We start from the raw sequence: 27,311 nt of genomic DNA on the forward strand, positions 1-27,311 counted from the left end.
TAGTAAGTCCATTCTCAAAGCCAATTGGCTGTTGGTGATGCAACACCACAAAAAGTTCGCATTTGGCCAAATGGGTGAAAATGCCAAATTTTCACCTGAGATATTTCATCCTCACTGCCTGACCTTTTGGAAATGCGGTGCCAGAAACGCTCACTTCACGTTCAGTCTGGCCGCAGTATAAATGTCACGCTTGGATGAAATAAGAGTCTCTTTTGTGCTCTTCCGGTATGTTTTAATAATATTGGATGTCTTAAGCAGCACCTTCAAAACATTATTGAGCTGAGGTACTCTATCTAAAACACGCATGCACACACACACGTGCACACACTGTGCTTTTGTGTATCTTTTTTTAGCTTGAGTATGTTCCAGCTTGTGTGACGTGTTAACCAGGTAAGTTTCCCCTCAATTCTTGCCTTTGTTATTTCTGCTTGCCAATAATAGAAGCCTCCCTGCACTTCAATTGCACGTGAACTTTGATACTAACCAGGCCGGCTACTCTTTATATGCACTGTGACTCTCCTAGTGGGCAGATTGCTGTTTCTCCTCCAAAAAAGCCTTGCATTGACTCCTCCTTCACTTGGACAGAATGGGGCCCTTTGTAAGGGGGGCTCCCCAGCATTCCAGAGGGAATTCCAACAGGTGAGAGGGCAGAAACAGAACTTTGTTTGGATGACGAATCTAAATTGAAATCTGTTTCTTTTCTCTCTTTTTTCCCCAAGTTTTTTTTTAGTATTTGCAGCAAGTCTGGGGAGTGTGATCAGCAAGACAGGCAAAGAGGGAGGGCACTAAAGCAAGTTTTCCACCCAGGTGAGCCATTGCGCTCTCGCTCCCCCCTCTCACTTTCTCTCTCTCTCTATGTCTCTCGCTCACGACAAACTAATGTCGGGAGTGATCGGGACATGAGTAAATATTGGTTTTGCGTGAAGGTGTCTTCATAGAGAGAGAGAGAGAGAGAGAGAGAGAGAGAGAGGATTTAACAGGGTGTGTGTAAACGGACTAAATGACTTTGACACACTGCTTATACAGCTGCTTTGAAAGCCACAAGGTGAGTTTGGGCTTTGGCCTAAGGGTTTTCATGTGTTCTCATTTCACAGAATGTTCCTTTTTTGTTGTTGTCGTCGTTGTTTTGTTTTTTTTGTTTGTATGACTTTGTATGCTGTTGAAGTACACGCACACACACTTTCTCCAATGTCCTTCCCTTCCCTCTGTTCGAACTCGCCGAGAAAAACATTGCCCGCAGCTATTCAAATGACTGCATGGCCATGCTGACAAACTGACTCGACGGCTTCTCGTATAACGACAACACGTGTTTCAAGGGTTTTAAAAGACGAAATGGCGCACGCAAATATCCCTCCCTTTTTGGTGAACAAATTGTCCGCATGTTTTATCTAAACGTACGGGCAGAGTCCGCGAGAGACGGAGGACTTTACTTCTTTGTAATCTTTCTATCTGTGAATTGCTCTCAACCACCTTTTATCATTTTTCCCTTTGCTCTCTGCGGTCTTGAAATCGCCCCGCCTCCTTAAAATATGGCGTACAGGGCTCTTACAGCGAATTATTTTGTAGGAAATAATACGAAAAACGGGATTGGATTACTTGAAGGGAGAAAGTAAACTGTTAGTAAGTCCCATAAAATAAAATCAATACAGGACAATGAAATAGTGGTCTGGCTCACTCTTGAAAGGACCCGGCCCCCTCAAAAAAAATGTTGTGCCCACCTCAAACTGCCTTAATGTCTTCCTTGCCCCCTAAAATATACAAAATATATCAAGTTGTTTCTCGACTGCGCTCCATCTCCCCTTTTCACTCTGCTCAAAGTGTCGGCCTGCTGTCGGCTAGCTGCGAGGAGCCTCAACTTCCAATCACCCTTCAATATGCAAATGTGTCAGGTTTTTGTTAGGCAAATGAGCATTGTTAAACTTGTTCATTATGTTTTGTGGAGTGGCATACTTAATTGCTCATCACATAATAAAAACCGTGGTTAATATTTTTCTTGATAATCTTTTTGTTTGGTCAACAACAACCAAAACCACATTACCAAATTCATCTAGTAGCTAAACTACAGCCTATTTGCAACATCGTGTGTGGCCATATCCAAGTGAGTGAATTTATCAGTTAGACATGGTAAAAGGTGCTGGAGCACAATGCCACCCTCCTCTTGATTTGTGGCTGCACCTTGATACATGCCTGTCTAGACCGCGGCCTTGTTTGTGTGTCTCCCCAAAGCATGTTACACACGGTCACTGAGTGGCTGTGGTGGGAGCGTTTGTGGCTGCCCGTGAACGTCTCATGGGCGGACCTGGAGGACCGCGACGGCCGGGTCTATGCCAAAGCCTCCCAGCTGTACGGCGTGCTTCCTCTTGCCCTCTGCCTCCTCGTTGTCAGGTTCCTTTTTGAGAGGTGAGCAGAGACAACGAATATGACTGTACACTCCACAAGCAATCGGCATCCAAATCCCTTGGGCTTTGTTTGTTTCTTTGAACAGCTGTATGTTTAGTCAACAAAATAATTAGGTTCAAAATTAGTTATATAAAATATCTACATGCTGGTTCAAAAGTAGGTACAAGCTTGTCCAAAAGTAGGTATACTCTTTAAACAGTAATTTAAATGTGCACTTATTTGGAACAATTACATTTATTAAACACAATTTAACCTTGGGGCACCACGGCATGCCACCACTGGTTAGCACGCCAACCTCGCAGTGCAGAGGCCCAGGGTTCGATTCCGACTCCGTACTTCCTGTGTGAAGTTTGCATGTTCTCCCCGGGCCTGCGTGGGTTTTCTCTGGGTACCCGTGCAGAGTGCACCTGCCTCTTGTCCACAGTCAGTCGGAAATAGGCTCCAGCTCACCCTGGACTCGAAAGAGAGCAAGCGATGTCAAAAATGGAATGAATGGATGGATGAGCCTGTGCGGGAAAATATAAAAAAAGTTATGGTAGCTTCAAAATTCGAAATGAAATCAAATCCGGATAAATAATCAAGCACATTTGTAGAATATATCATGATCTACATAGTCAGTGCCTCACTAAAAGACCGTAGAAAGTATTGAAAACAAGTGAAACGCTTATGTGGAGCCCTGTTTTAAGACTGGTGAATACTGAAAAGTATTGTTTGAGAACACCACAACGAGGAGATTTCTTTTCTGGGTCACGATTGCATTTTCTCCATGGAGTTGAGTCACTGTGTTTTGAAGTTGGATCAACGGATTCAAAACGACGCCGCACTCTACTTGTGTGATAATATTCAAAGATAAATATTGATGAAGCAGCCCGGTAGTCCAGTGGTTAGCACGTCGGCTTCACAGTGCAGAGGTACTGGGTTCGATTCCAGCTCCGGCCTCCCTGTGTGGAGTTTGCATGTTCTCCCCGGGCCTGCGTGGGTTTTCTCCGGGTGCTCCGGTTTCCTCCCACATTCCAAAAATATGCATGGCAGGCTGATTGAACACTCTAAATTGTCCCTAGGTGTGAGTGTGAGCGTGGATGGTTGTTCGTCTATGTGTGCCCTGCGATTGGCTGGCAACCGATTCAGGGTGTCCCCCGCCTACTGCCCGGAGACGGCTGGGATGGGCTCCAGCACCCCCCGCGACCCTAGTGAGGATCAAGCGGTACGGAAGATGAATGAAAAGATGAATGAATATTGATGACTGGAGATTTTTTTTTCTGCCCTTGCATTTTCGGGTGCAGGTTGGTGGCCGCGCCGCTGGCCGACGTTTGTGGTGTCAAAGACAGACTACGTCGCGCTGTTGAACAAAATGTCATCTTGGAAAACTACTTTTGCGCCAAAGCGCACGTTCCGTCTCAGGTAAACTGATGCAAGATCGCAGAGTCATAGTGGTCATGTTTACACAAATCAGTGGTCTTCAGTGCGGGAAAATGGTTTCCTTTAACATGCAAATACCACTATTCGTGTTTTGCAAAGATACCGATTGCGTGAATTTGTGTGTCAGGCGGACGTTCGGGCTCTATGCAAGAAGACAAGCTGGACCGAGCGAAGAGTTCAACTGTGGTTCCGTAGGAGGCGGAACCACCAGCGTCCAGGTCTTCGTAAGAGATTCTGTGAGGCCAGGTGTGTGAATGTGTTCAGTCACAAAACTTGACTCAAATGCTATTTTTTTTTTCATGTCGTTATTGTTTTTATTTTTCAACAGCTGGAGATGTGTATTCTATTTTTTTGCATTTATTGGCGGCATTGTCGCCCTCCACGATGTAAGTGGTTGCTTTTTTTGGTGTTTTTTTTTTTTTTTACATTCGTCTTTGTCGTTAGTGCTGCCATACCGCTGTTTTCTGTTGTCCTTGATTTTAGAAACCCTGGTTTTACAATCTGAAGGAGGTTTGGACAGACTTCCCTAAACAGGTTAAGTGTTTTGACATGTGACAAAATTCATTGTGCTTAATGCAAAGGATATTAAATGTAAAGCGTAATGTCCTGTCGTGTGTCCAGTCATTGCTGCCATCCCAGCACTGGTATTATTTCCTGGAAATGGGCTTCTACCTTTCGCTGCTCCTCAGCCTCACGTTCGACGTGAAGCGGAAGGCAAGTGTGCATATTTGAATGCCTCGTATGTGTTGATTAAACCAGTTCAGCCCAGGCACACGTTTTCTGACAGGAAAAAATGACTTTTTTTTTTTTAACCATTTGAAAATTGTAAACAGCGGCGTCTTGCGTTTTTCATCTCATAAGCCACCGGGTTCAAACCTCAATTCATTGCCCCGTTTGCCGTCTTTCTCGTCGGTGCAGGACTTTAAAGAGCAGGTGATCCACCACATCGCTACGCTGACTCTGTTGGCATTCTCGTGGATCTCCAACTACATCCGCGTGGGCACCATCGTGATGGCGCTCCACGACTCGGCCGACATCCTGCTCGAGGTGAGCTCGCTCGCCCACCATAACATGTCCAGATATCCCCTTTGTGTCCATCATTGTTGTTTTTCGAGTACCGCCTTTCAAATGTCATTTTGTTTTGACTTTCAACTTTTTAATGCTTGCATATTAGCATGCTCGGAAGTGGTGGGAGCATGAGAATGCTCCATGTGATATCAGGTTCTGGATCAATGTCATATTTGATGTATAAACAAACAGCACTGTAAAGGATAAGAATTGATTTTATGGTGGTATATCGCTACTTTGCAACATTGGACATCTGATAGTTGTACACAAACAAACAAAATTAATGCGTCTCTTTTTTTTTTTATAGGGTGCAAAAGTGCTCAACTATGCTAAGTGGCATAAGATGGCAAATGCCATGTTTGTAGTCTTCACTATCCTTTTCATGCTGACCAGACTCGTGATTTTTCCTTTTTGGTGAGTACGCGCAATTCAATGCATTCAAAAGTCAACATTTTATTATCCTATGAATCGTGGTGCCCTGTTTGTCCCCCGTAAGGAAAATTTTCCTTTGCCGTCCATCCACATGGATGTCAACGTAGTGTAAAATATTGTATAATTATAGCAAGGTTCGAAATAAGCAATTCCGCATCTCAATTTGCGGGTCCAAATGATTTTTTTGCACCTCGTTATACACATTGAATTGCTCAACAGAATCAAATGGCGACCGTTAAAAAGTAGGAATGTGTACCGAGAGACGATCTGATCACTTGAAAGACCCCGCAAATGATTGTCAATTACTGCTGAGTGAGACTGCACAGAGCCAGACAGACATCAGTAAGAGCACACAGAGGAGAGACAATACTCGAAATGGAATAGTAAAAAAAATGAGTTCTATCTGGACATATTTATACTTGTGTGATTGTCCACAGGGTGATCCACTGCACGTGGGTATATCCACTCGAGAGCTACCCCGCGTTCTTTGGCTACTATTTCTTCAATATCATGCTGCTGGTGCTCCAGATGCTGCACATATACTGGGCCTTCCTGATTTCAAAAATGCTCTTCAAGTGTCTCTTCAGCAAGGTGTGTTTATTACAGCTGGGTGCTACGTTGTTGTTGTTGTTGCTGTTTTTTTTTTTTTTTTTTACTTTGTGTCATGGTTTTTGCATCTGCAGCTGGAAGGGGACGACAGGAGCGATCAAGAGGAGGATGACAGCGAGGAGGAGAGAAAGTACAAGCGGAGTCACATGAACGGTGCCGGAATCCGGGGCCAAGCAAACGGTCATTGATGGAGTAGGAGGAGTGACTTGCACAAAATCTCAGTAGACTGTATAGAAATTACAGTGCGGTGCATCCAGAAAGTATTCATTGCAATTCACTTTTTCCACATTTTGTTTGGTCACGGGATTATTTCCAGGGGTGCCTTTACATAGAAATGCCCAAATTTATGATTTTTGGGCTTGATCAATTTTTATTTTGTTTATTACTTTATTTTTTTGCTTCTGGAGTGCTTTAATACACTCACATGTGGGCAAGAACAGTAAACCATCAATTGTGAACACTCGCAAGAATCTGCTTTAGACCACAACTGGCGCCTCGACACACACTAACAACTCGACTCCATCTCCTGAGATCACAAAGCGACGCCCCCTTAAAGGCATTCTCGTTTATTGTTTTTATATCATAGTTTTTGTGTTTGTTTTTTTAAATAAACACATAACAAATAACATTTTATTAGAGCAAATTAAATGTCACAGAACTATAGTGGGTCAAGGTACCACTGTGGATTCAACTCACCACGTGACTTGTTTTTACGAAGTGAGCTCAAGCCCTTTGCGCACCACTTCCTCCAGGAAAGCGCCAGTTGTTATATTTGGTAGGATTTAATACAAAAAAATGTGTGAAACTGCAATATCAAGAAAGGCATTCGGTAAGTAAAGTGTCTATTCATACAAACCTATTGAAATGGACATAAACATCAAAAGTTGTTAGTCGTTAAACAAACACAATGAAAGTGCGGCAAAATATCGTGCCTTTATTACTTTGGATGGAGACAAACATGACCTACTTCAGTACAACTACTTGGCCTCGAGAAATTTCCTGGTGTTTCCTATTACGAGCTGAGATTGTTCATTTTTTTATGAACCTCTGCCCTCTACTGGCCACGAAGAAAATCTGCTGCTGCGTGTCAAGTTTTGAAGATAAAAATTATGTAACATACAATATGGAAAAGGAGAACCGCTGTGAATACTTCCCAGATGCACAGTACTATGCGATCAGATTATTGTATTTGAAAGAAAAAAAAACTGAAGGATAAGCCATGACCTGATATGAAGGTACATATTAGCGAAGCTTAAATAAAACCCACTTCAACGCAATTCGTTTTTAATAGTTCTTCATCACAAAAGCCTAACAGGGGTTCGCAGTAACTCACACCAAAATATCAGTCAGCATCTTTTTTCTGCTTGGCTCTCGACGCAGGCGGACGCTTTTTGCACTGCTCCTCCTGCCCTCACCCCACCCTTTCCGTGCTCGCCACTTAGTCCTTGTGTTGTCTTTGTCTAATTTTTTTCCCTAGCCTCCTACCGTATTTTTCATCCGAAGAACTAACCATGGAATTAGTTGGCTGGTCTCTCGATGTAATCGACAAAACATTTTCGATGAAAAGAGCGGGCAGTGGGGAGCCTGCTTGCCCTCCGGGGACACTTGCTGACGGATACGCCCTGGATCCATGGAGAAAGTGGAGACCGGTGTGCCTGGCAGTACTGTCCGTGTAGGATGTGGAAGACATCTACATTATTGGCTTTTTGATAACAGGTATGCTGCTGTTTGGTGTTGGCAGCTTTCTGTTCTATTGCAAAATTCAACCGACGGGACCGGCTCTATTGGAAGTGAAGAAACTGCCGGTCACTCTGGATGGATTGGCGTGAATGTCCAACACTCAGACTCAAGCGGTGACTGAGCTCAACCGCAATATTGTTGCGGTTTTGGAGCAACAACACCTTGGAGAAGTTGGAATCCGCGCTGCGGAAAGAATTTTCGGATCCGACTGATCGGCGCCAGTGAGGAGATACAGACCAAGGACTCAAGGCTGTCTGGAATTGTTGGCGGCCGTCCCTCCAAAACAAACAACACTATCTGGCCTTTCCCCTGGATGGAAGTACGCATGGAGTCTAGGGTCCCACCACCATCCCCCTCCTTCTCGGCCATGGACTGATAAGCCGAGACTGACTTCATGATGAGCAGACCTCGACGAAGCAGCTATGACCTGTACACTCATGCACATACACAACTGGACAACCACACGCACATGTACTTCCTTGTTATCACCATCTTCATCGCTCCGATTCTTTTTCCCCCGTGACGTGGTTCGATATGCGGAGCGCAACGGTGACCGTGCAGCTGGTCATTTCGGCCGCGTCGCGGTTACCCCGCACATTTTAAAATTGCCGATGTGTCTTGCTTTATTTCATTGGGCCGTGACACACCTTAAATAAACAAAACAAAGCGGTTCTACTCAAAGTTGGAGTGAAGCAACATTTACATTGTTGACAATATCTCAACAGCGACACTTTTTTTTCTCCTTTATTGAACAATTCAACTCATTTTGGCAAGAACAAAGTACTTTACTGTATACAATACGCATAGAATATTCACATATAAAATGTATACAATTTCACAAACTTCTCAAAACGCGGTAGAGATTTTACAAAACGTATTAAAATCAAATGAAATGTGTCCAAAAGAAGATATCACGTATGCCAACCGTAAACCATATTACAGTATAAAGTTGACAATTATATTTTCACTGATTTTCATTGCGTGCAGAAACATAGTGGAAAAATTATGTGTCAAAAAAAATTCAACATAAGTTTGTGAATATTGAAAATTGTATCAACAGCATCATCTTTTATGGCTAGTACTGGCACTTGTTGATATTTAGACAGAGACCGGATGATTTTAGAGAATGTATTAATAACAGCAATAGCAACAGGAATTTGAGAGCTATAGTATTATGTAGAAACAAAGCCGTATCGTCTGCAAGTTGATTTTTAATACGGGTCCTATTTGAGACAGAGATCGGCCACTGGATTGAACAAAGTGAATTTTTATTTTAGCATGATGTTTTTTTCTAATTTCAAGAAGCAAACAGAATTCTGTTCCAATGCTAGCTTTTGGAAACTAATAGAAGCTTCTTCTGCCCTCTCTTTCATAAATGTGGTTTTTCGTCTTCTGTCCAATTATTGGGGTAAAGTTGAGTGAGCAAGTAGAAATCTGAGATAATATATTGTTCGTCAATTTTATTAATCCAAGCAAACTTTTATCCATAATCCCCCGAATACTTACTTGCCGGAGTCATATTTGAATAGTTCGCAGGTTGGGCATACAACAGTAACACGTACAAGTCTACAAGAACCTTTTGACGTCACCTCACGCCGATGACGTAGAAAGGATGACATGTTTTTATACGCATGCGTGAAACGCGTCGCTTGGTTTATGATTTTTGGCGTCCTCTAGCGGCCCTCGCTGAGAGTTTGTGTTGGGTGAACGTTGTCATAGAAACTGTCTCATGAGCCTTGGAGTTTGAAACATGGCTAACAAAATGACCTCCATGCCCGACTTTAAAACCTACCGCACGAACGTGAAAATCGGAAACTGGAACGAGGAGCAGCACTTAGAAGAGGTATGGCGTCAAATGATACTCTTGACATTTAGGTTTGTAGGTGTTTTAGCTTCGTTTAGCCACCTTTTAGCATCGCTACGGGGAAAACCAACGAACGCGTTTCCCTCTCAGTTGAATAGAGTACATATTTTAATAACTACATGTCTTCCACTGATCTAAATATGTAGATATTCATTTTTCTCTCCACAGTCCATTTTTTTATCTATCTATAGTACAGACAACACACATCTATCTATCTATAATATTTTCCTCTACTTATCCATCCATCCATATTTCTTGACTAGACAATAGCCATTACAATTTTTATGTGTCTTTTTACGACAGCATGTGAGGAGCAAGTACATGCGTAGAAGAGAAAAGGGGGAGCTGACTGCCCAAAGAGTCGACTTTCTCAAGCACAACATCCTCAGTCCGGTACCTCTATGTCTATGCACTTAAATAATAGTGCCACAAACTTAGTAATGACGTTGATGATAATGTCCATGTGTTAACAGGTGGAACTGAGCGTAACTACGGATGGCGCACTGCACTTTGGAGATGTTGTGATGTTGCTGAACGTCGGTGACACCGGCGAATGTTCAGTGCTGGGCATCAACGCATACATTGACCACATGACCAAGATTCCTTCTCCTGGCATTAAAGGTCCGTGTGGAGTCAGTGCTGGGAGAAGCATTCAGCCCTGTGTGCGCACGGCATTCATTATTACCAGGTACGCGCACATATGTGCATACACACTTGGATTGCATTTGCCGAATCTTGTAATGCTGCTTGTGTGACGACAGTGTGGACGGCACTCCCGAAGGAGCAACTCTGCATTACGAGCAAAGTTTTGCCCTGAAAACAACAAGTGACTTCACAGGTGGAGTAAGTGGATGCCCTCACCCAAAAATGCACACGCTTTCCTACAGAATTCAAAAATTATCCAGCAATATATTTTATTTTTATTAAAAAAAGTCATTCTATTTCTAAAAATATATAATTATGCTTTTTTATTTTAAAATGTCTACTGCAATACATAATATTAAAATTTGGTATTTGTTCGCTTTTGTAGAAAAGTATTTAAATTTCAAAAATGTGTTAGTGTGAGTTTTTTTTTTTAAACATGTGCTGTCTGTTGGATACGACGACAACAACAAAGCCGCTTTTTACAATTTCAGATGTACCTGACGAGTGACGTGCAGACCTTCCGGAAGTGCGCGCTCAGGTCTCGTCTTCAGGAGGTCAACTTGGACGAGAGGGAATGCTTCCTATCCTGGTGGAAGTTGGTGCACTTTGACCCCCAGGAGAGGCTCGAGCATGAGGGTTTGCCCGTGCCTGTGAGTGTCTTTGTCTCTGCAGATAAATATTTCACCTGCTCACGACGCCAGCGTTTTTCTGCATTTTCCACCACTGCTTTGCAACTGACATCATCATAACACAATTAACCTTTGCTTCTTTGTCTCACAGGCCAACGTCAACGTGGTGGTCCTCCACTGCAAGACAAACCAGGCTCTAGCTGTTATGGAACATTTTGTCCTTGGGTACTGTAGTCCTTCACATATTTGCTATTCGTCATGCACAGATTTACTTCACTTGTTTTCTTGAGAACCTACACCCAGTTATTTGGTGAAAACCTCTTGAGGATTATTGTGCTTTGAAATGCTCTAGGATTTTACCAACGCCCCGTTTAAACAGCAGAGTCATATAGTAGTCGGTGTGAAGGAAGTATTTTGAAGTGAAACATCTGGACTAAGAGACACGCTTTGTATGGTAGAGAGCAGCTAAATTAGGTCTGGGTTGCTAGTGGAATTTAAAGAGAGTCTTTACCACCTTACATGCAGGTACACGCTCACTTCCTGGGCTATCCATCTTTCCATTTTCTATCGCGCTTATCATTAGGGAATGGGCGAGTTCCGATATCGGATTTATCCGGGGTATCGGGAAACGGTGAATGATGCCGAGAGCAGCCACGGAAAGAAAAATCTGACATCAAATAAGTCTTTCTTGCCAGTAGTTGGTGCTACACTGCGGTTGTTTGACATATTGGTGAATCATCATGTGTGTCAGAAGGACAGAATGAGCTTTGTTCACAATTACCTATCATTGCGTTAAATAAAATGTAATGTTCCATCAATGCAAGTGATTTCACGACATGGTATCACTACACTCGGATTTCAAATAGCCTTTTCCCATTGAATGATTGGAAATGCCATGAACCCATTAGAGCCTTGACCAAATAAAACAACAAAATTGTTGTGTACATTTTAATGAGGAATCATAAGACTCTGTTACATTATACTTACATACAGTTAACAACAGTTTTTGTCACACTGAATCAAATGATTGGCCATTGCGCTGTTTTTTTCTGGTGTGCTCAACCTTTCCACTTTGGGCTAGGATAAGACAGGGAGACTGATAATACTGTTCATTGCGATGTCTAAGTCTGCTCAGATCATCCATACAGCACTAATACGAGACATTCTTCACGGAGGATAAATATATGACTGATTAGTGTTATGTTGTCTAAATGTGTTCCTACACCTTTTGTATTCAGTCCCTTGCTCTAAGGTTTATTCAGCAAAGGCAACGCAGTTGCTATTTAGCGTTAGCATTTAGCTAGTGGACTGAAAGGCTAAGCTATAGGTGTTTCAAAGATAAAGGTGGAATTCTGTATATTACGTGGCCCTTCCTGGTACAGTATACAGAATGCTGAGCCTCTTTAAAATTGATTAGTATTTATTATTTATTTTTTTGATGAATGCTATGACTACCTACTATAATACAGCCTAGATTTGTTTAATATATTTTGATCAACATCCAATTGCAATATTTTTAGTACCCATTCAATTTCTTTGATTCTGTCTTGTCCCCCCCGGCAGGACCATATATGGCAATGAGTACGAGGTGACCGCTCATACTTTCTTGGACACCCACAGAGCTGAAAAGTCCAACAACCACTGGATCCTTTGCACCGCTGACCCGGATGCAGAAGGCCTCCTGCTTCTCAATCGCCTGAAATCAGAGGGCAACTGCGTATCGTTGCCACGGGAAAACCCAGAAGATCCAACGGAGTATATCAGATGTAGTGTGTGTAATTATAGGGAAGACAGGTAATCGAGGTGTTGAAAAAAAAGAGTACTCGATGATAATAATAATAATAATACATTTTATCTATGTTTTAATGATTACACCTCACCCCTACCCTTCCCCCAAACTTTACAGTCCTACAACATGTATGTTGCTGTCAGAATTTGATACGTTTTGTCAATGGTGAGGCGTATTTTTCATGCACTTTGTATTTGCCGTATCTTATTTTGAAGGCACGTTTAAACGTTACCAGAGCGACCAGAGAGTGTTGCGGCCAGATAGGATGTTCCTCGTGTCATGATTCGTGTTTATCATTACATTTTGAAAATACCACCGTTTTCATGCAGGTCATATATTATTTTGTTGTATTTATCCATCACACCTTAAAGGCCGGTCCCTGAAAATACAATACAATACAGTACAATACAATACATGCTGATTTATATCGCGCTTTCACAACAGCGGCAGCTGTAACAAAGCGTTTAGCAAAACAGTTAAAGTAAAATAAGAAACACAACACATAACATAAAACGCGGACAGTCGTACAGTCCTAACCACTTTTCCATCCCACGCTTTGTTGTTTGAAGCGGTTTGAGATGAAAGAGGAGAGAATCAAAGTGTCCTTTAACCAGTGGATCAGAGACGTCATGCTCAAAATGTGCACACGTCGGCTACAAGCTAAGTTTCAAAGTCAGCAAGAAGCTGTAGCATCCATTGACGAAAAAAGAGATTGGTTCACTTCTCCTGTCCCATGGAAATCCATTTCAATTCCAAGCGGCGACTCTCTGTTCCAAATACGCATCGGCGCTCCGCGCCAATGCTCCTCTCCTCATCCTCAACTTCAGCAGCCATTCATCCCACCGCACCAACGCCGACTGTCCAACAGCGCTGACATCTCCACTGAACAAAACTGTCACGTTGTGCCCGAAGCGATGGAAAGATCGCTTCGTGCACAACAAAATGAGGTGGATCCCCGAAAAAGCAGACACGTAAAAGGATTTTGTCAGAGAACAAAGGGAGTCTTTAATAAAGAACACAAAGTACCCGACAGGGAAAAATAACAAAAAGCGCTGGTCAAAATAAGGACCAGGGAAGGAATAAAGGGAACAACCAAAAACGCTCGCGGAAAACAAATGGCGAGGAAGGTCTGATTAGACAAGTGAATAAATTTCATACGAGAAGAATAATGACGTGTAGTAACAGCCACAAGGCTAGGAGGCAACGAGTAATCAAGGTAGGAATCTGAGCGAGAGAAATAATGGCACGGTGGAATTCTCTGGCAGTGAGTAGACTGCCAGAGTGTCCAAATAAAGGCAGAGTAATCACCGACCAATGCGTAACAGGTGTCTGGGCGGCGGAGAGAAAGCCCGCCCCCTGCTGGCAAACACGGGACGTGACAAAAACGAGGTTGTGAAAAATGCTGCTCATTACAGGCGCAAAAAACAAGCGCCCCAGGTCTGTCCAGCACCGACAGTCAATGGCACCGACATTCCTCCCAACCAAAATCTGTGCTGGCACAGGCGTGCTGCCAGGAAGGCGCAACCACCAAGCACAGATACTGCTCCTTTGACGAATATCGTGGCCAAAAAGCGCTGAAAACAGTCCATATCAGGTCCACACAATGAAACAACAAACAACATCAGACAAAACAAAAGACAAAAAAAAATAACAAAAAAGCAAAGCAAGGCTCTTGAAGAGCACTTGCCGAAGGCTGCCTACTCGGGCGCCATCTTGGAAGTGTCTCACATTAAACCGTTCCGTGGGGCAAAAAAGGTTGGGGGCCGCTGCTTGTCCACGGAGTATAAATTAGGGTACTCATACGACAATAAAAACAGTTAAAACAATAAATTACGAACATAAAAAGCGTTAGCACCATGAAACAACAAAAATGATGAGTCGCATGCTGGGTCGAAAGTAATAGAATTCAAATTGTGATTTAAGATGAGTTAAAAATGGACAGTGAGTGGGCCGGGGATTGCACAAAATTTGGCAGGGTTTTTGCAAACAAGGCTTTATTCCATAGGTGTCAAACTTAGGTCCTGGAGGGTCAGTGTCCTGCATGTTTTCCAAGTCTCGGTTTTGAAACACACCTGATTCAAATGAACAGGTTCAATGTCAGGCTTCCACAGAGGTTGTTGATGATGTGGTCATTTGAATCAGGTGTGTTGCAACAGGGAGACTTGGAAAACATGCAGGACAGCGGCCATCCAGGACCTAAGTTTGAAGTAGAAGGGGGGTGATGTCTGCATCGCAGCACGTTCCAGAACCCAACCAACTCTCGTAACTCAAATCACTTCCTGCTTCTCTGACTTCAACTGGCTTGAACTTTGTGTCTCGCCTGCCTGAGTCAATTATCTATCCACCCATCCATTTTCAACACTGCTTGTCCTGAACTGGACTGGGTGAGTGGGGTGGCGTGCTGGAGCTTACCCCAGCTGACTTCAGACGGAGGACCGAGTGCACTCTGATCTGGTTGCCAGTCACGGGGCACATCAGTCATATATCCTTTGATTTCAAATGTGGTAAAAAGAGTCTTGGACAAATTCTTGCTCATGCAAGCACTCCATCAGTTTTATATTCTCACAAGCATAGAGATAAAAGTTAATCATCTCTGATGTTTTGGCAAGGACCTCTGAACGGTGTGCTTCCAAGGGACCTTTGAACGTGTCATGATTCAGTTTCTGTTCGCCTCCACCGGGTGGCAGAGGTGTTTCAGTCTTTCCAGCTGTCGCATCTGTTACTCATCATGATCAACGGACTATTTAAGCAGTCGGTCTTAACCTTGTTAGAGGGACCGAACCCAACCAGTACATATGCAGTGCTTATGAATGTGCATATTATGCACATTCACAGAAACATTCCTTAGCCATAAACAAAAGTATGACTTTTTATACAAATTCAAGACATAAAAAATGCATTTATTAAAAACAAAAAAGTCAATAAAATTTCAAGACATAAGTGCAGGGGTGTAGTGGGGGCGTGGTACGCGGGGGTACGCTGTCCAGTCCACCCACTTCTACTGGCGCCACATTCAATTTTTATTTCTGTTTTAGCCCTAATGCCAGTTCTGCTTAATAACGTTGGCCTGTGATTATTTTGGAGTAGTAAAACATTAAATTTAACGTTAGTTCAACTGGTGTTGTACCCTATAATTGATGTTCTGTATGTATAGATAGAACATCCCAGAATCTCGTACACCCACTTAAAAAATCCCCACTACACCACTGCATAAGTCTTCATTTTTCAATTTTACGACGTACTATCAAGATAGTCACGGGTTGACGACTCGGAGAACTAAATTTCCCGCAGCACCGATTGGATAAGCGATATAATGTGATCATCTGCAGCCAGTGATGGCCAAGCAGGCGTGTCATGACTAATCTGAGTCTGACTAATTAAGTCAGGTATGTCTGAACCTACATGGCAGAGGCTCCGGCGAACCCTCGAGACCAATTATTCTATACGCCTCCTCCTCTCTAAGACAGGAACCAGACAGAATACGGTCTGCCCCCACCTTATGAGCGTGGAGAGGCACGGAATGTCTTGCCACTGGCTCTGTCCTACATCACACCTAAGTGGGTGTCCGTGTTGGGCAATGGCAATGTTTGGATAATCGAAAACAAACGTTCTTATACGTTTGAATCTATTAGAAATAATTAAATGCGGGTGTGTACTCTGCATTATCAACACGTGAGTGAAAAGAGTAGTCCAGTTCTGCTGGGTGGAAAAAAAACGCAAAACACAAAAGCGCCCATCCATTTTCAACGTTGCTTATGTAGGTTTAGGAGTTCGTTGTTTTTAGTGGATGGGCGGCCCGGTAGTCCAGTGGTTAGCACGTCGGCTTCACAGTGCAGAGGTACCGGGTTCGATTCCAGCTCCGGCCTCCCTGTGTGGAGTTTGCATGTTCTCCCCGGGCCTGCGTGGGTTTTCTCCGGGTGCTCCGGTTTCCTCCCACATTCCAAAAATATGCATGGCAGGCTGATTGAACACTCTACATTGTCCCTAGGTATGATTGTGAGCGTGGATGGTTGTTCGTCTCTGTGTGCCCTGCGATTGGCTGGCAACCGAATCAGGGTGTCCCCCGCCTACTGCCCGAAGACAGCTGGGATGGGCTCCAGCACCCCGCGCGACCCTAGTGAGGATCAAGCGGTTAGGAAGATGAATGTTTTTAGTGGATAGCTCTACTTTACGAACAGCAAAAGGGGAGATGGCATCCTTTAAATGCAGTTTTATTAAAAGGGGCCGGGGGAAGATGTCTGCGTCGCAGCACGTTCGAACACCCAACCAACTCTCGTAACTCAAATCACTTCCTGCTTCTCTGACTTCAACAGCCAATCAGAACCTATCAACATAAAACATGTCTAAGCAATTATTAAACAACAGAATATAATTTAGGTATTCTTAAGATGAAATAATATGATGCTGAAACATAAAATGATAATTATCATTCATATAACATAAGCTTACACTTACAAAAAAGGGTCAAGGAAAAATTCTTGCTCATGCAGGTGCTTCATCAACTTTATGTTCTCGCGTGCAAGCACTCCATCAATTTTATATTCTCACAATAAAAGTTAATCATCCTTGATGTTTTGGCAAGGACCTCAGTGAACGGCGTGCTTCCAAGGGACCTTTGAATTTGTCATGATTCAGTTTCTGTTAGTCTACAGCAGGTGGCAGAGGTGTTCCGGTCTTTCCAGCTGCGCATATGGTCGTCACAGTGATCAACCGAGGACAGGATTTAGTATTTGAGGACTTCCCCATTCGTCATCGTTCATCTTCACTGTTCTCTGCGCTCCAGCTTCTGGTCCGTTGTTCTCGTTCCTTGTTTATTGCTCCTGGTTTTCTTGTAAGTAGTCAGTTAGTTTTATAAATTTAAGTTTTCGTCAGTTGGGATTTGTCGTGATATGATCATCTTCTCCTTTTGATGTGAGCAATTTCAGTTTGTATTTTTTCCTTGCCTTTAGAAAGCGCCTTTTCTCTTGTTTCATCCTCGTGTGTTGACCATCGTCATTGTCTGTACTTTGTCCGTCTTGCGTTTTGTGAACAAAAGATATTTTTGTTCCATAATATTATCCATGGCTATCGCTTGTGGGCTCCAACAATCTCCGGATAATTAGGTAAAGTTTGCAAAGTGCCTTGGACGATGAAACGCACGAAATTTGATCTGAAGTAAAAAAAAAAAGTCGGCACTAAAATTCACCCCTCAGGCCTGGCCGCCAACTTTTCCCTTCTTTTGCAGACATTGTTTTGGTTCGAGGGCTCCGGACTTGCCTACGTTGTCGCAACTTTCCAGGTGTAAAATCGGTTCCTCACGAGAGTCGTGGCTGTGCTGCGGTATGAGAATTAAATATAAAATATAAATATATGGGCGGCCCGGCAGTCCAGTGGTTAGCACGTCGGCTTCACAGTGCAGAGGTACCGGGTTCGATTCCAGCTCCGGCCTCCCTGTGTGGAGTTTGCATGTTCTCCCCGGGCCTGCGTGGGTTTTCTCCGGGTGCTCCGGTTTCCTCCCACATTCCAAAAACATGCATGGCAGGCTTATTGGACGCTCTAAATTGTCCCTAGGTGTGATTGTGAGCGTGGATGGTTGTTCGTCTCTGTGTGCCCTGCGATTGGCTGGCAACTGATCCAGGGTGTCCCCCGCCTACTGCCCGAAGACGGCTGGGATAGGCTCCAGCACCCCCCGCGACCCTAGTGAGGATTAAGCGGTTCAGAAAATGGATGGATGGATGGATGGATATATATATATATATGTATGTGTGTGTGTGTGTATATGTATATATCAATAAATATCGACGTGCATAGTGGTGAGAAGAACTTGATATGATCGATGGGACTCTATCTTGACGGCAACCTTTACCGCCGGTTGTATGATTTCCGTTTGGCAATTTTCTTCCCCATAATGGATGCGAAAGTCAATCCATAGTGGCAATGTGGTAAAATGCAATGAACCTACAAGTATGTTTGAACGTTCTTGCGAGTACATTTGGACATGTTTCAATACAAAGAATGGAGCACGTATTATAACGTGCAAGACAACTAATTAATGACCCAAGACACAGGTGTCAAACTCGAGGCCTGGGGGCCAGATCCGGATCGCATGTTATTTTATTTGGCCCACGAAAGCTAATCATGTGTCAACTTCCATGATCCTTGTTCGAATCTGGACCGATTGTCATGTGTAATGTTGAGATTTTGCCTTTTTTTTACCCTGTTTACACTCATTTGGACAATAATTGAACTGATGTCAAAACTCGTAATCAATCAATTTACTTTGTCGTGTACAATAATACGATGTGACGATTAAGCATTCGTTTTCATAGTTGTAATGACCCTCCGAGGTCAGACTTAACTCCAAAGTGGCCCGAGACAAAAATGAGTTTGACACCCCTGTCCTCGAACTTGAATTTTTGAATTTGAATTAGACTTTTATTTGGTCTCCCGCAGGAGAAACTTGTCTTGGAGCACAGGCCCTCTGTGCTGCTACATACATTGAACAAAAACTTACACATACACTACACAACATAAATTGGACATTTACATATGACACAAGACAATATAAACTCGACACACATTGGTCACTGCATTACAGTCATATGCACGCCCCATTGCCCTCATGTCCTCCCGCTTGTCTGTCTGCCTCCTAATTGTTTATTAAGATGATGGCCTGCTGTATGAATGAGTTTTTATACCAGTTAAAAAAAAACAGTCACAGTAATGGTGAGTATATTAATGGTCTCGAAGCAAAAGACAAGGAAGAGTACTACATGATTACTCTTCCAGGTGATCGACCGCACAGGCATACATATTATAATAATTTCCCACGGCACACCTGGCAATAGCTTGCGGCACGGGGTGTGAAAAACAGTGTTTTAAAACATTGTTGGTCTGCTGACTAACGGACTGCACATGACTTGACTTGACTTCCCTGCTGTCTTAACCAAGCTGGTTATTTGAGCCTTAGGTTTTACAGTTATGTTCCCAAACCAACTGGTTATTCCAAAGTGCAGGCTCAGTCCTGACTCAGTGGCTGCTTTATAAAAGAGAACAGAATGCGTCTGCCAACACCAAATATCCTCAGATTTCGCAAAAAATGAAGTCGCTGATGGATCCGCAAAGAGACATATGATGCATGTGTTTGCCAGTTAAGCCCGCAATTCATATAAGGTATTTGTAAGATGAGACCTGCTTGATGTTCTTGCCATTTGTAGAGATGGGGCTATGGTATCCAATTGATTTAGAATGTTTTTCAGAAATGGTTGTGAAGTACAAAATTCTTTTCTGTTGCTGGTCCCTCTCTCTGGAACGACCTCCCACTGAACATTCGGCAAGCCTCCTCGCTGCCCATCTTCAAAGCCCTCCTCAAAACTCACTTGTACTCTTTGGCGTTCGACTCAGCATGACTTAGATTTGTTGTTGATTTTACTGTTGGGTGCTTTCTACCGCCTTTATTACCGATTTGTCTTACTGTTTATTGTGCATGTTAAATCGCTCCATGTACAGCACTTTGTATGCAGCAATGGCTGTTTGAAAGTGCTCTATAAATACTGTTGACTTGACTTGACTTAAAATTGATTGTTAAAAAGCCTCATTCGATTCATGCATCCTGCTAAAAACCTTGGTCTCCCTTTCACAGGAAAATTCAAAACTTTGTCGGCGAAACTACACTGTGGCCTAACCCGAAGCCCTAACCCTAACGGTTGATCCCTAATCCTAACAGAGCGGTGAGTTGAGTCAATTCAATAATAATAAATAAAATAAATAAATAAAATAAAGGATATCTTATCTTATCTTATCAATTCTAATTCATTTCAAGTTAACATATGTGGTTGCTTTGATCTTGCTAGCTTTTCCAACATCCATCCATCCATTTTCAACACGGCTGTTAGGATTTGCCATTGTGCATAACTTTTTAATTTTGAATTTTATTTGTTTACCCTAGTTTATAATCACTGCCGCAATCACAAGGACAAAAAATCTTGAATTGCACAATTAGAGGAACCGTAAACAGGACAGGCGTGTACAAACGCATAATAGACGTCATTAGGCGCCGACAGGTATGGCAGCCTCGGTCACACGCTCCCTAGTATTATCTCTGTTTTTGTCATTTTCATTTTTTGGCGACCCTGAGTGGCTTACTTACACGAGGGAAAAGTTGCTTAGCATTGGGTAGTCCACGCTCGGTCTTTTTTCACCAGCACACGAAAATCCACAAGGTCTTTCGGAGCTAATCGCAAGAGGAGTGGCTGCGCTGTACGGAGCATGGAAAAGCAGTCGGAGGAGGCGCTCCGGCGGCGTTTCCAGAAAGGAGGAACTTGTTGCTGTAAATTGTAGATGAGAAAAAAGTACTGCTATTGCACATCGTAATAGTGTTGCTTCAAAGTGCTGCTGCTGATACTTTGCACATTGTCTCGCAGTTGTCACTGGGTGGTACCACCGCACTACGGTTCACTTGCATTACGAAATGTCCTTGCATACCTATTTGTCATGTCCTTGTTTACGATGATACTAATGCAGCGCGTTATACCGGAGACAAATTCTTTGTGTGTTCTACACACTTGGCCAATAAAGATGATTCTGATTATGTGGGAAGTTAAACACTAATCATTTCAATTGTGAGATATGATTGTCAAAATTTGACGCCTTGAATGTGTCACACCCATTGGGTAAACCTGTTAACCTTTTGTTTGTTATATCGGTTGGCAGTGAGTGCTTGTAAAGCATGGCAGTGAATGTGGCCGGACTTGTGGCTGTGGGGGTCTTTTACGTGGTAATCCTGCTGACCGGGATCTTGGCCTCGCGCAAGTCAAAGCAAGTGGAGAAGAAATGCTTGGAGAGAAGGAGCGAAGTTGCCATTGTTGGAGGACGCAACATAAACATTGTGGTTTCTGTATTCACAATGACAGGTATGATATATATATTTTTTAATGATTTTATTTTAATGTTGTTTTGATTTAATGACATCCTCCTGACAAATGACAATGGAGACTACGTGTGTCTGATTTTTATTGAATTTAACTGCGGCATTTGATACATTGGATCACAGTATTCTGTTGACTCGTTTGCAGTTGGTGGGCATTGGCAGGAGCGCTCTTGAGTGGTATAGGTCAGAGGTCCGCGGACCGCCGGTCCGCAGGCCATTTGGTACCAGGCCACACAGAAAGAACTTGCCTTAAATACGTTTTATTCTGGAGTGCGAAAGATGTTTTATATTGAAAAATTACTGGATTCTCCGTTACATCTGTCTGTGTCACGCTTGACACACATCAAGCCACGCTTCTCTGTCACGTGACCGATTACGCTAAAAACAAAACGCCGGAGCTTGCAAAATGAGTAAAAAAAACGGTTGGAGATCGCAAATGGCGGCGGCCTTAAAAGTACTTTGGAGACAACCGGATTAAAGTTATGGCTGAGTACTCTGAGATCGCCACAATAGCACAATAGCAATATTGTCTGACATAAACCGGTCCGTGGGACTAAAAAAGTTGGGGACCCCTGGTTTAGGTCCTCTTCAGCTGACAGAGCCTTTTGTGTTAGCCTTGGCTGCTCTGAGTCACGTACTGCTCCTCTGTCATGTGGTGTTCCACAGGGCGCAATTCTGGGGCTCTGTTGTTCTCACTGTAACTGCTCCCATTAGGTTCCATCTGAAGGAAACATGGTATTTCCTTCCACTTCTATGCAGATGATGTCAGATCTATGTCCCGCTGAACAAAAAAGACGCCTTCTCATTAAGACCAGTTTTATATGGAGGAAATCAGAACCTGGATGGCACAAAATGTATTGAATTACAATGAAAGGAAGACAGAAGTGATCGTGTTTGGTCCCAGTGGCCCTTGTACATCCCGCCCTGTTGACTTGGGCCCCCTGTCTCCTTATCTTAAGTCAACAGTCTCAAACTTGGGTTTTAGACTGGACACTGATTTTAAACTTAACCTGCAAATTGGTGCCATTGTAAAATCCAGCTTCTTTCATCTTAGGCAGCTGGCGAAAGTAAAACCTCTCCTTTCTCACAAGTCAAGTACAACTTTGTCAAATGTTGCATTTGACAAAGATATGCAAAAGGTGCACATTTCATCTGTGCTGCACATACAAGACAGATGAAATGTCTTCCCTTTCAACCAGACAAGACAACAAGAGGAGCTGCTGCGGGTGCCTGCGCCACCATCAAAAGAACAGTTAATATAAAATGACAAAATAATACAACACAACAAATAAGACAGACAGTCAGGCAATCTTAACCACTTTCCTGCGTACACTTTATTTAAAACAGTGATAGATGAAAGAGGAGCGAATCAAAGTGTCCTTTTCACCAGTGGATCAAAGACATCATGCTGAAAATGTGCACACGTCTACTACAGGCTAAGTTTGAAAGCAACAAGCAGCTGTAGCATCCATTAACGAAAAAGAGATTGGCTCTCATCTCCTGTCCCATGTAAATCCGCTTCAATTCCAAGCCACGACTCCTAGTTCCACATACGCATCGGCGCTCTGCGCTGACACTCCTTTCTTCTCATTGTCGACTCCTCAAGCCGTGCATCCATCCAGCCGCAGACTGTCCAACAGCACCAACCTTTCTGCTAAACAAAGCGGGGCTGAGAAAATGCTGCCTATTACAGGCGCAAAACACAATCGCTCTGGGGCTGTCCAGCAACTACAGTCAAATGACGCCGACATTCCTCCCAATCAAAATCAGTAATAATAATAATAATAATAATACATTTTATTTGTGGGTGCCTTTCTAGAAACTCAAGGACACCTTACAACGAGTAGTTAAAATCACGAGTACAATGTTAAAAACAACATCAAATAAGATAAGAAAAAAAATATAACAAAAATAAATAAAAAATAATGGCTTTATGGTCCGAGTGAATAGGATTGTCTAAACGGATGTGTTTTGAGGCTGGATTTGAAATGTGTTAATGAGTCTGTATTACGAAGGTCAGCTGGGAGTGAGTCCAAAGCTGGGGAGCAGAGCAACTGAAGGCTCTGTTTCCCATGGTGACGAGGCGAGCACGGGGGACAGAGAGGAGGACAGGAGGAGGAACGAAGAGAGCGGACAGACGTAGGAATATGGATGAGGTCAGATAGGTATGGAGGGGCTAGGTTATGAATGGATTTGAATGTGAGGAGCAGGATTTTATATTGAATGCGCTGTAAAATGGGGAGCCAGTGGAGATGTTGGAGGACAGGTGTAATATGGTTTATGTATGGTGTGAGTGTGATAATGCGGGCGGCTGAATTTTGGACCAGCTGAAGCTTATGGAGGGTTTTTTAAGGGAAACCAAACAGAAGGGAATTACAATAATCGAGTCGCGAGGTGACGAGGGTGTGAACAAGTATAGCAGTGTACTGAGGAGTGAGAGAAGAGCGGAGCCGGTGGATGTTTCGAAGATGATAATATGCAGAACGAGTGTTGTGGTTGATATGTGAGGTGAAGGAGAGGGTGCTATCAAGGATGACACCCAGACTCTTGACCTGAGGGGAGGGGGAGATGAAAGAGCTTTCGAAGGGAATGGAGAAATTGTTTATTTTGTTTAGGGTGGATTTGGTGCCAATGAAGAGGAATTCAGGTTTATTGCTATTCAGTTTGAGGAAATTTGAGGTGAACCAAGATTTTAATTCCTGCAGGCAGTTGGTTAGGGAGGATTGTGGAAGTATGGTATTAGGTTTGGTAGAGATGTAGAGCTGGGTGTCATCCGCGTAGCAATGAAAGTGAATGTGATGTTTCCTGAAGATATTACCAAGGGGAAGAAGATAGATTAGAAACAGCAATGGGCCAAGCACAGAACCCTGAGGAACACCTGAAGTGAGGGGAAAGGGGTGAGATCTAAAACGTTTCAGCTGGATAAACTGGGTGCGGTCAGAAAGATAGGAGCGGAACCAGGAGAGGAGGATGCTGGTGATGCCAATGGAGGAGAGTCTGTCGAGGAGGATGGAGTGAGAGATGGTGTCAAAGGCTGCACTGAGGTCAAGCAGGAGGAGGATGGCGAGTGAACCGGAGTCAACAGAGAGAAGAAGGTCATGGCATATTTTGAGGAGGGCAGTTTCGGTACTATGGAGGGGACGGAAGCCAGATTGAAATTGTTCGTAGAGGTTATTGGAGGAAAGATGGGTGTGAAGTTGAGCAGCTACTGTTTTTTCTAGAAGTTTGGAGATGAACGGAAGGTTTGATATGGGACGAAAGTTGTTCCAGTCGGAGGGATCAGAGCCAGGTTTCTTCAGTATGGGAGTGACAGCAGCAGTTTTGAGATGGGATGGTACAATGCCAGTAGAGAGGGAAGTTTGAATAATGTTAGTGATGAGAGGGGAGAGGGCCAGGATAGAAGCTTTGACTAAAACAGTAGGGAGAGGGTCAAGTTGACAAGTAGAGGATTTGGACAGATGGGGATGTGAATGTAGAGAATAGGTGGGTAGGAACCAGGGAGAATGGAGAAGGAGGGTTAGGAGCAGCTGAAGGGGTGAGTTGCTGGTGGATAAGTTGAATTTTGGATGTAAAAAATGAGGCCAGAGTATTACAAAAATCAGTGGAATAGAGATGTGAGGGAAGAGTGTCAGCAGGTTTAGTGAGTTTAGAAATGAGTGAAAAGAGTGATCTGGGGTTACCTTCATTGGAACTGATTAATCCAGAGTAGAAGATTGATTTGGCTTTGGATATTGAGTCCTTGTAATGGAGGAAGTGGGTAGTGTAAATTTCTTTATGAATAGCGAGTCCAGTTTTTCTATGTAATCTTTCAAGTTGATGGCCTTTTGATTTAAGTTGTCTGAGGGTAGGGGTAAACCAGGGTGCTGTTTGGTTGAAGGAGACAGTTCGGGTTTTGAGTGGGGCCAGGATATTGAGAATGTTATGGAGGTTTGTATTGTAGTGTGACAAAAACTAATTTGTTGTAGAAAGACAATCAGTACTGGGGAGGTTGTTGATAAGTTATTCTAAATTGTCCGGGTTAATGTCCTTGATTTTACGGAAATGTATATTGTGTTGTGGGTTGGATTTGAAAAAGGACAGGTTAACATTGAATGAAAGCAATAGATGATCTGTGTATGGGAGGAGATCGGTTTTACAGTTTGTTGGTGATAATCCAATACAGCAGATCAAGTCCAGAATATGTCCTTTACTGTGTGTGGGAAAGTTGACATACTGTTGAAAACCAAAACTGTCCAGACAGGAGGTGAAGTCTTTGGTGAGTGAGTTATTGATATTGTCCATGTGTATATTAAAATCTCCTAAGAGAATCACATTTGGTGATGGTGTATACAGATGTGTGAGGAGTGTAGTAATGTCAGTGATAAAATTCTTGTTTGGTTTTGGTGGACGGTAAATAGTGGCAGTCAGTGTGGGAGTTGATCCAGAGAGCTATATAACTGTAACTTCAAAAGATAAAAAAGCAGGCACATTTACAGGTGCAAATTTCCAATCCTCGCGCAGAATCATCCCGAGGCCGCCTCCCCTCCCAGTCGTGCGCGGCATAGCGTGATAAACAAAGCCCGGTGGAGTAGCTTCATTAAGAGTACCATAATCATTTGGCTGCTGCCAGGTCTCAGTCCGACACAGAATGTCAAACTCACGGTCTGTCAGGAGGTCGTGCGGTGGACCAGAACGACCTGATGGAGCTGGAGTTGTCGTATTGATAGTTTCGGCGTGAGCCCCGGTGAGTGCACCTTCGCCGGGGCACGTAAAGGATGTCCAGGTGTTGGAGCAGAGCAGGCGGTGGTGGACCGTGTGGATTAAAATTGAGTTTAAGCTCAGTGGCTCCATATTGGTGAAGCGCTTCCAATGGGTGGTGGAGAACAGACAGAACGAACCAGCAGAAAGCAAGCCACTCACAGCTGATCGACATAGCTGGACTGGAGTACTGAAGTCGGGAAGGAGCAACAGGTAGCAGGTAAGCTAGCCGCTAGCCGCAACTCGACGACAACTCAATACTCGATGACAGGTAATGACAGTTCGGCCGATCGAGTGTGGATTGATCGTTGTTCACTCAGTGACCATAAAAGCAGGTCGACATAAAATATGTCGGCTATAAAAGATCAAAAAATTGACTTAAAAATCAAAAAATCACAGGGAGTAGCGGCGTCCAAAATTCGCCAGCGTTCACTCCGGAAGTGGAAAGTCCACTGGTAAAGTCCACAGTGCTGGTAAACGTGTGCTGCCGAGAAGGCGCAACCACCAAGCACAGATTCTTCTTCTTTGACAAATGTCATAGCCAAAAATGCCTTGAGACAGTAATTCATTCCTTCGTCACAACCTGGCTCGATTACTGTAATGCACTTTACTTTGGAGTCAGCCAATCCTCCATTAAGCGCCTTCAGCTGGTCCAGAATGCCGCTCCTCGCCTCTTGACTGGTACACTTAAGAGGGAGCACATAACTCCTACTCTGGCATCCCTTCAGTGGCTCCCTGTTCTTTTTATGATCCTGTTATTTGTTTTCAAATCTTTAAATGACCTCACACCACCTTACCTCTCTGAGCTCATCCGCCCCTACACACCTGCCCGGTCTGCGAACGAGACATGATTAGAAGTACCAAGAACTAAGCGGAGGTTCAGATCCCTCGTTGCTGATCCCTCTCTCTGGAATGACCTCCCACTGAAAATTCAGCAAGCTCCCTTGCTGCCCATCTTTAAAACCCGCCTCAAAATAATAATAATAATAATATATCACATTTGTATCATTGTACTGAGACGGGCAGAGGGTAGAAAAAGGTGGAGGGAGGATGAGGACCTCAAAACTCACT

The 27,311-nt window shown here is 43.5% G+C and overlaps 3 protein-coding genes and 1 long non-coding RNA gene across 9 annotated transcripts in view; 3 read left to right on the plus strand and 1 right to left on the minus strand.

Moving 5' to 3' along the window:
* The first annotated feature begins 477 nt into the window (after positions 1–477).
* Positions 478–7,205, plus strand: cers3b (ceramide synthase 3b). Of its 3 annotated transcripts, XM_052060509.1 has the most exons (13): positions 478–639; positions 731–807; positions 945–1,045; positions 2,227–2,400; positions 3,684–3,801; positions 3,947–4,065; positions 4,148–4,205; positions 4,303–4,353; positions 4,441–4,533; positions 4,738–4,866; positions 5,195–5,301; positions 5,757–5,910; positions 6,003–7,205. In XM_052060509.1, the coding sequence occupies exons 4-13, from the start codon at positions 2,228–2,230 to the stop codon at positions 6,114–6,116; spliced, it is 1,116 nt and encodes a 371-aa protein (XP_051916469.1). In that variant the 5' UTR covers positions 478–639; positions 731–807; positions 945–1,045; position 2,227; the 3' UTR covers positions 6,117–7,205. The 3 variants fall into 3 exon arrangements, with proteins under 3 accessions (XP_051916469.1, XP_051916467.1, XP_051916468.1); XM_052060507.1 differs by lacking the exon at positions 945–1,045 and having other exon boundaries at positions 479–639; XM_052060508.1 differs by lacking the exons at positions 478–639; positions 731–807 and having other exon boundaries at positions 814–1,045.
* Positions 7,206–8,972: 1,767 nt separating this feature from the next.
* On the plus strand, positions 8,973–12,680 carry cfap161 (cilia and flagella associated protein 161). The gene is made up of 7 exons (XM_052060515.1): positions 8,973–9,511; positions 9,836–9,925; positions 10,006–10,220; positions 10,294–10,375; positions 10,669–10,827; positions 10,958–11,031; positions 12,370–12,680. Exons 1-7 carry the CDS (start codon positions 9,419–9,421, stop codon positions 12,602–12,604), a joined length of 948 nt encoding a protein of 315 aa, XP_051916475.1. The 5' UTR covers positions 8,973–9,418; the 3' UTR covers positions 12,605–12,680.
* A 4,414-nt stretch (positions 12,681–17,094) lies between these two features.
* The window catches only part of LOC127597451 (high affinity choline transporter 1-like), a 32,823-nt gene continuing 22,606 nt past the window's right edge, over positions 17,095–27,311 (plus strand). For 2 of the 4 annotated variants that reach the window (XM_052060476.1, XM_052060477.1), the window contains exons 1-2: positions 17,268–17,426; positions 21,287–21,486. In XM_052060476.1, coding sequence (XP_051916436.1) covers positions 21,303–21,486 — 184 coding nt within the window. In that variant the 5' untranslated portion in view covers positions 17,268–17,426; positions 21,287–21,302. Of the gene's footprint in view, positions 17,427–21,286; positions 21,487–27,311 lie in introns of all 4 variants that reach the window. The other 2 variants (XM_052060478.1, XM_052060475.1) reach the window with 2 other exon arrangements.
* Positions 17,819–27,311, minus strand: part of LOC127597474 (uncharacterized) — a 41,026-nt gene continuing 31,533 nt past the window's right edge. Inside the window, exon 3 of the long non-coding RNA XR_007961659.1 lies at positions 17,819–17,851. This is a non-coding gene — a long non-coding RNA (uncharacterized LOC127597474). The remainder of the gene's footprint in view (positions 17,852–27,311) is intronic.

The sequence above is a fragment of the Hippocampus zosterae genome, chromosome 3 (genome assembly GCF_025434085.1).
Source record: "Hippocampus zosterae strain Florida chromosome 3, ASM2543408v3, whole genome shotgun sequence".
Lineage (NCBI taxonomy): Eukaryota > Metazoa > Chordata > Actinopteri > Syngnathiformes > Syngnathidae > Hippocampus > Hippocampus zosterae.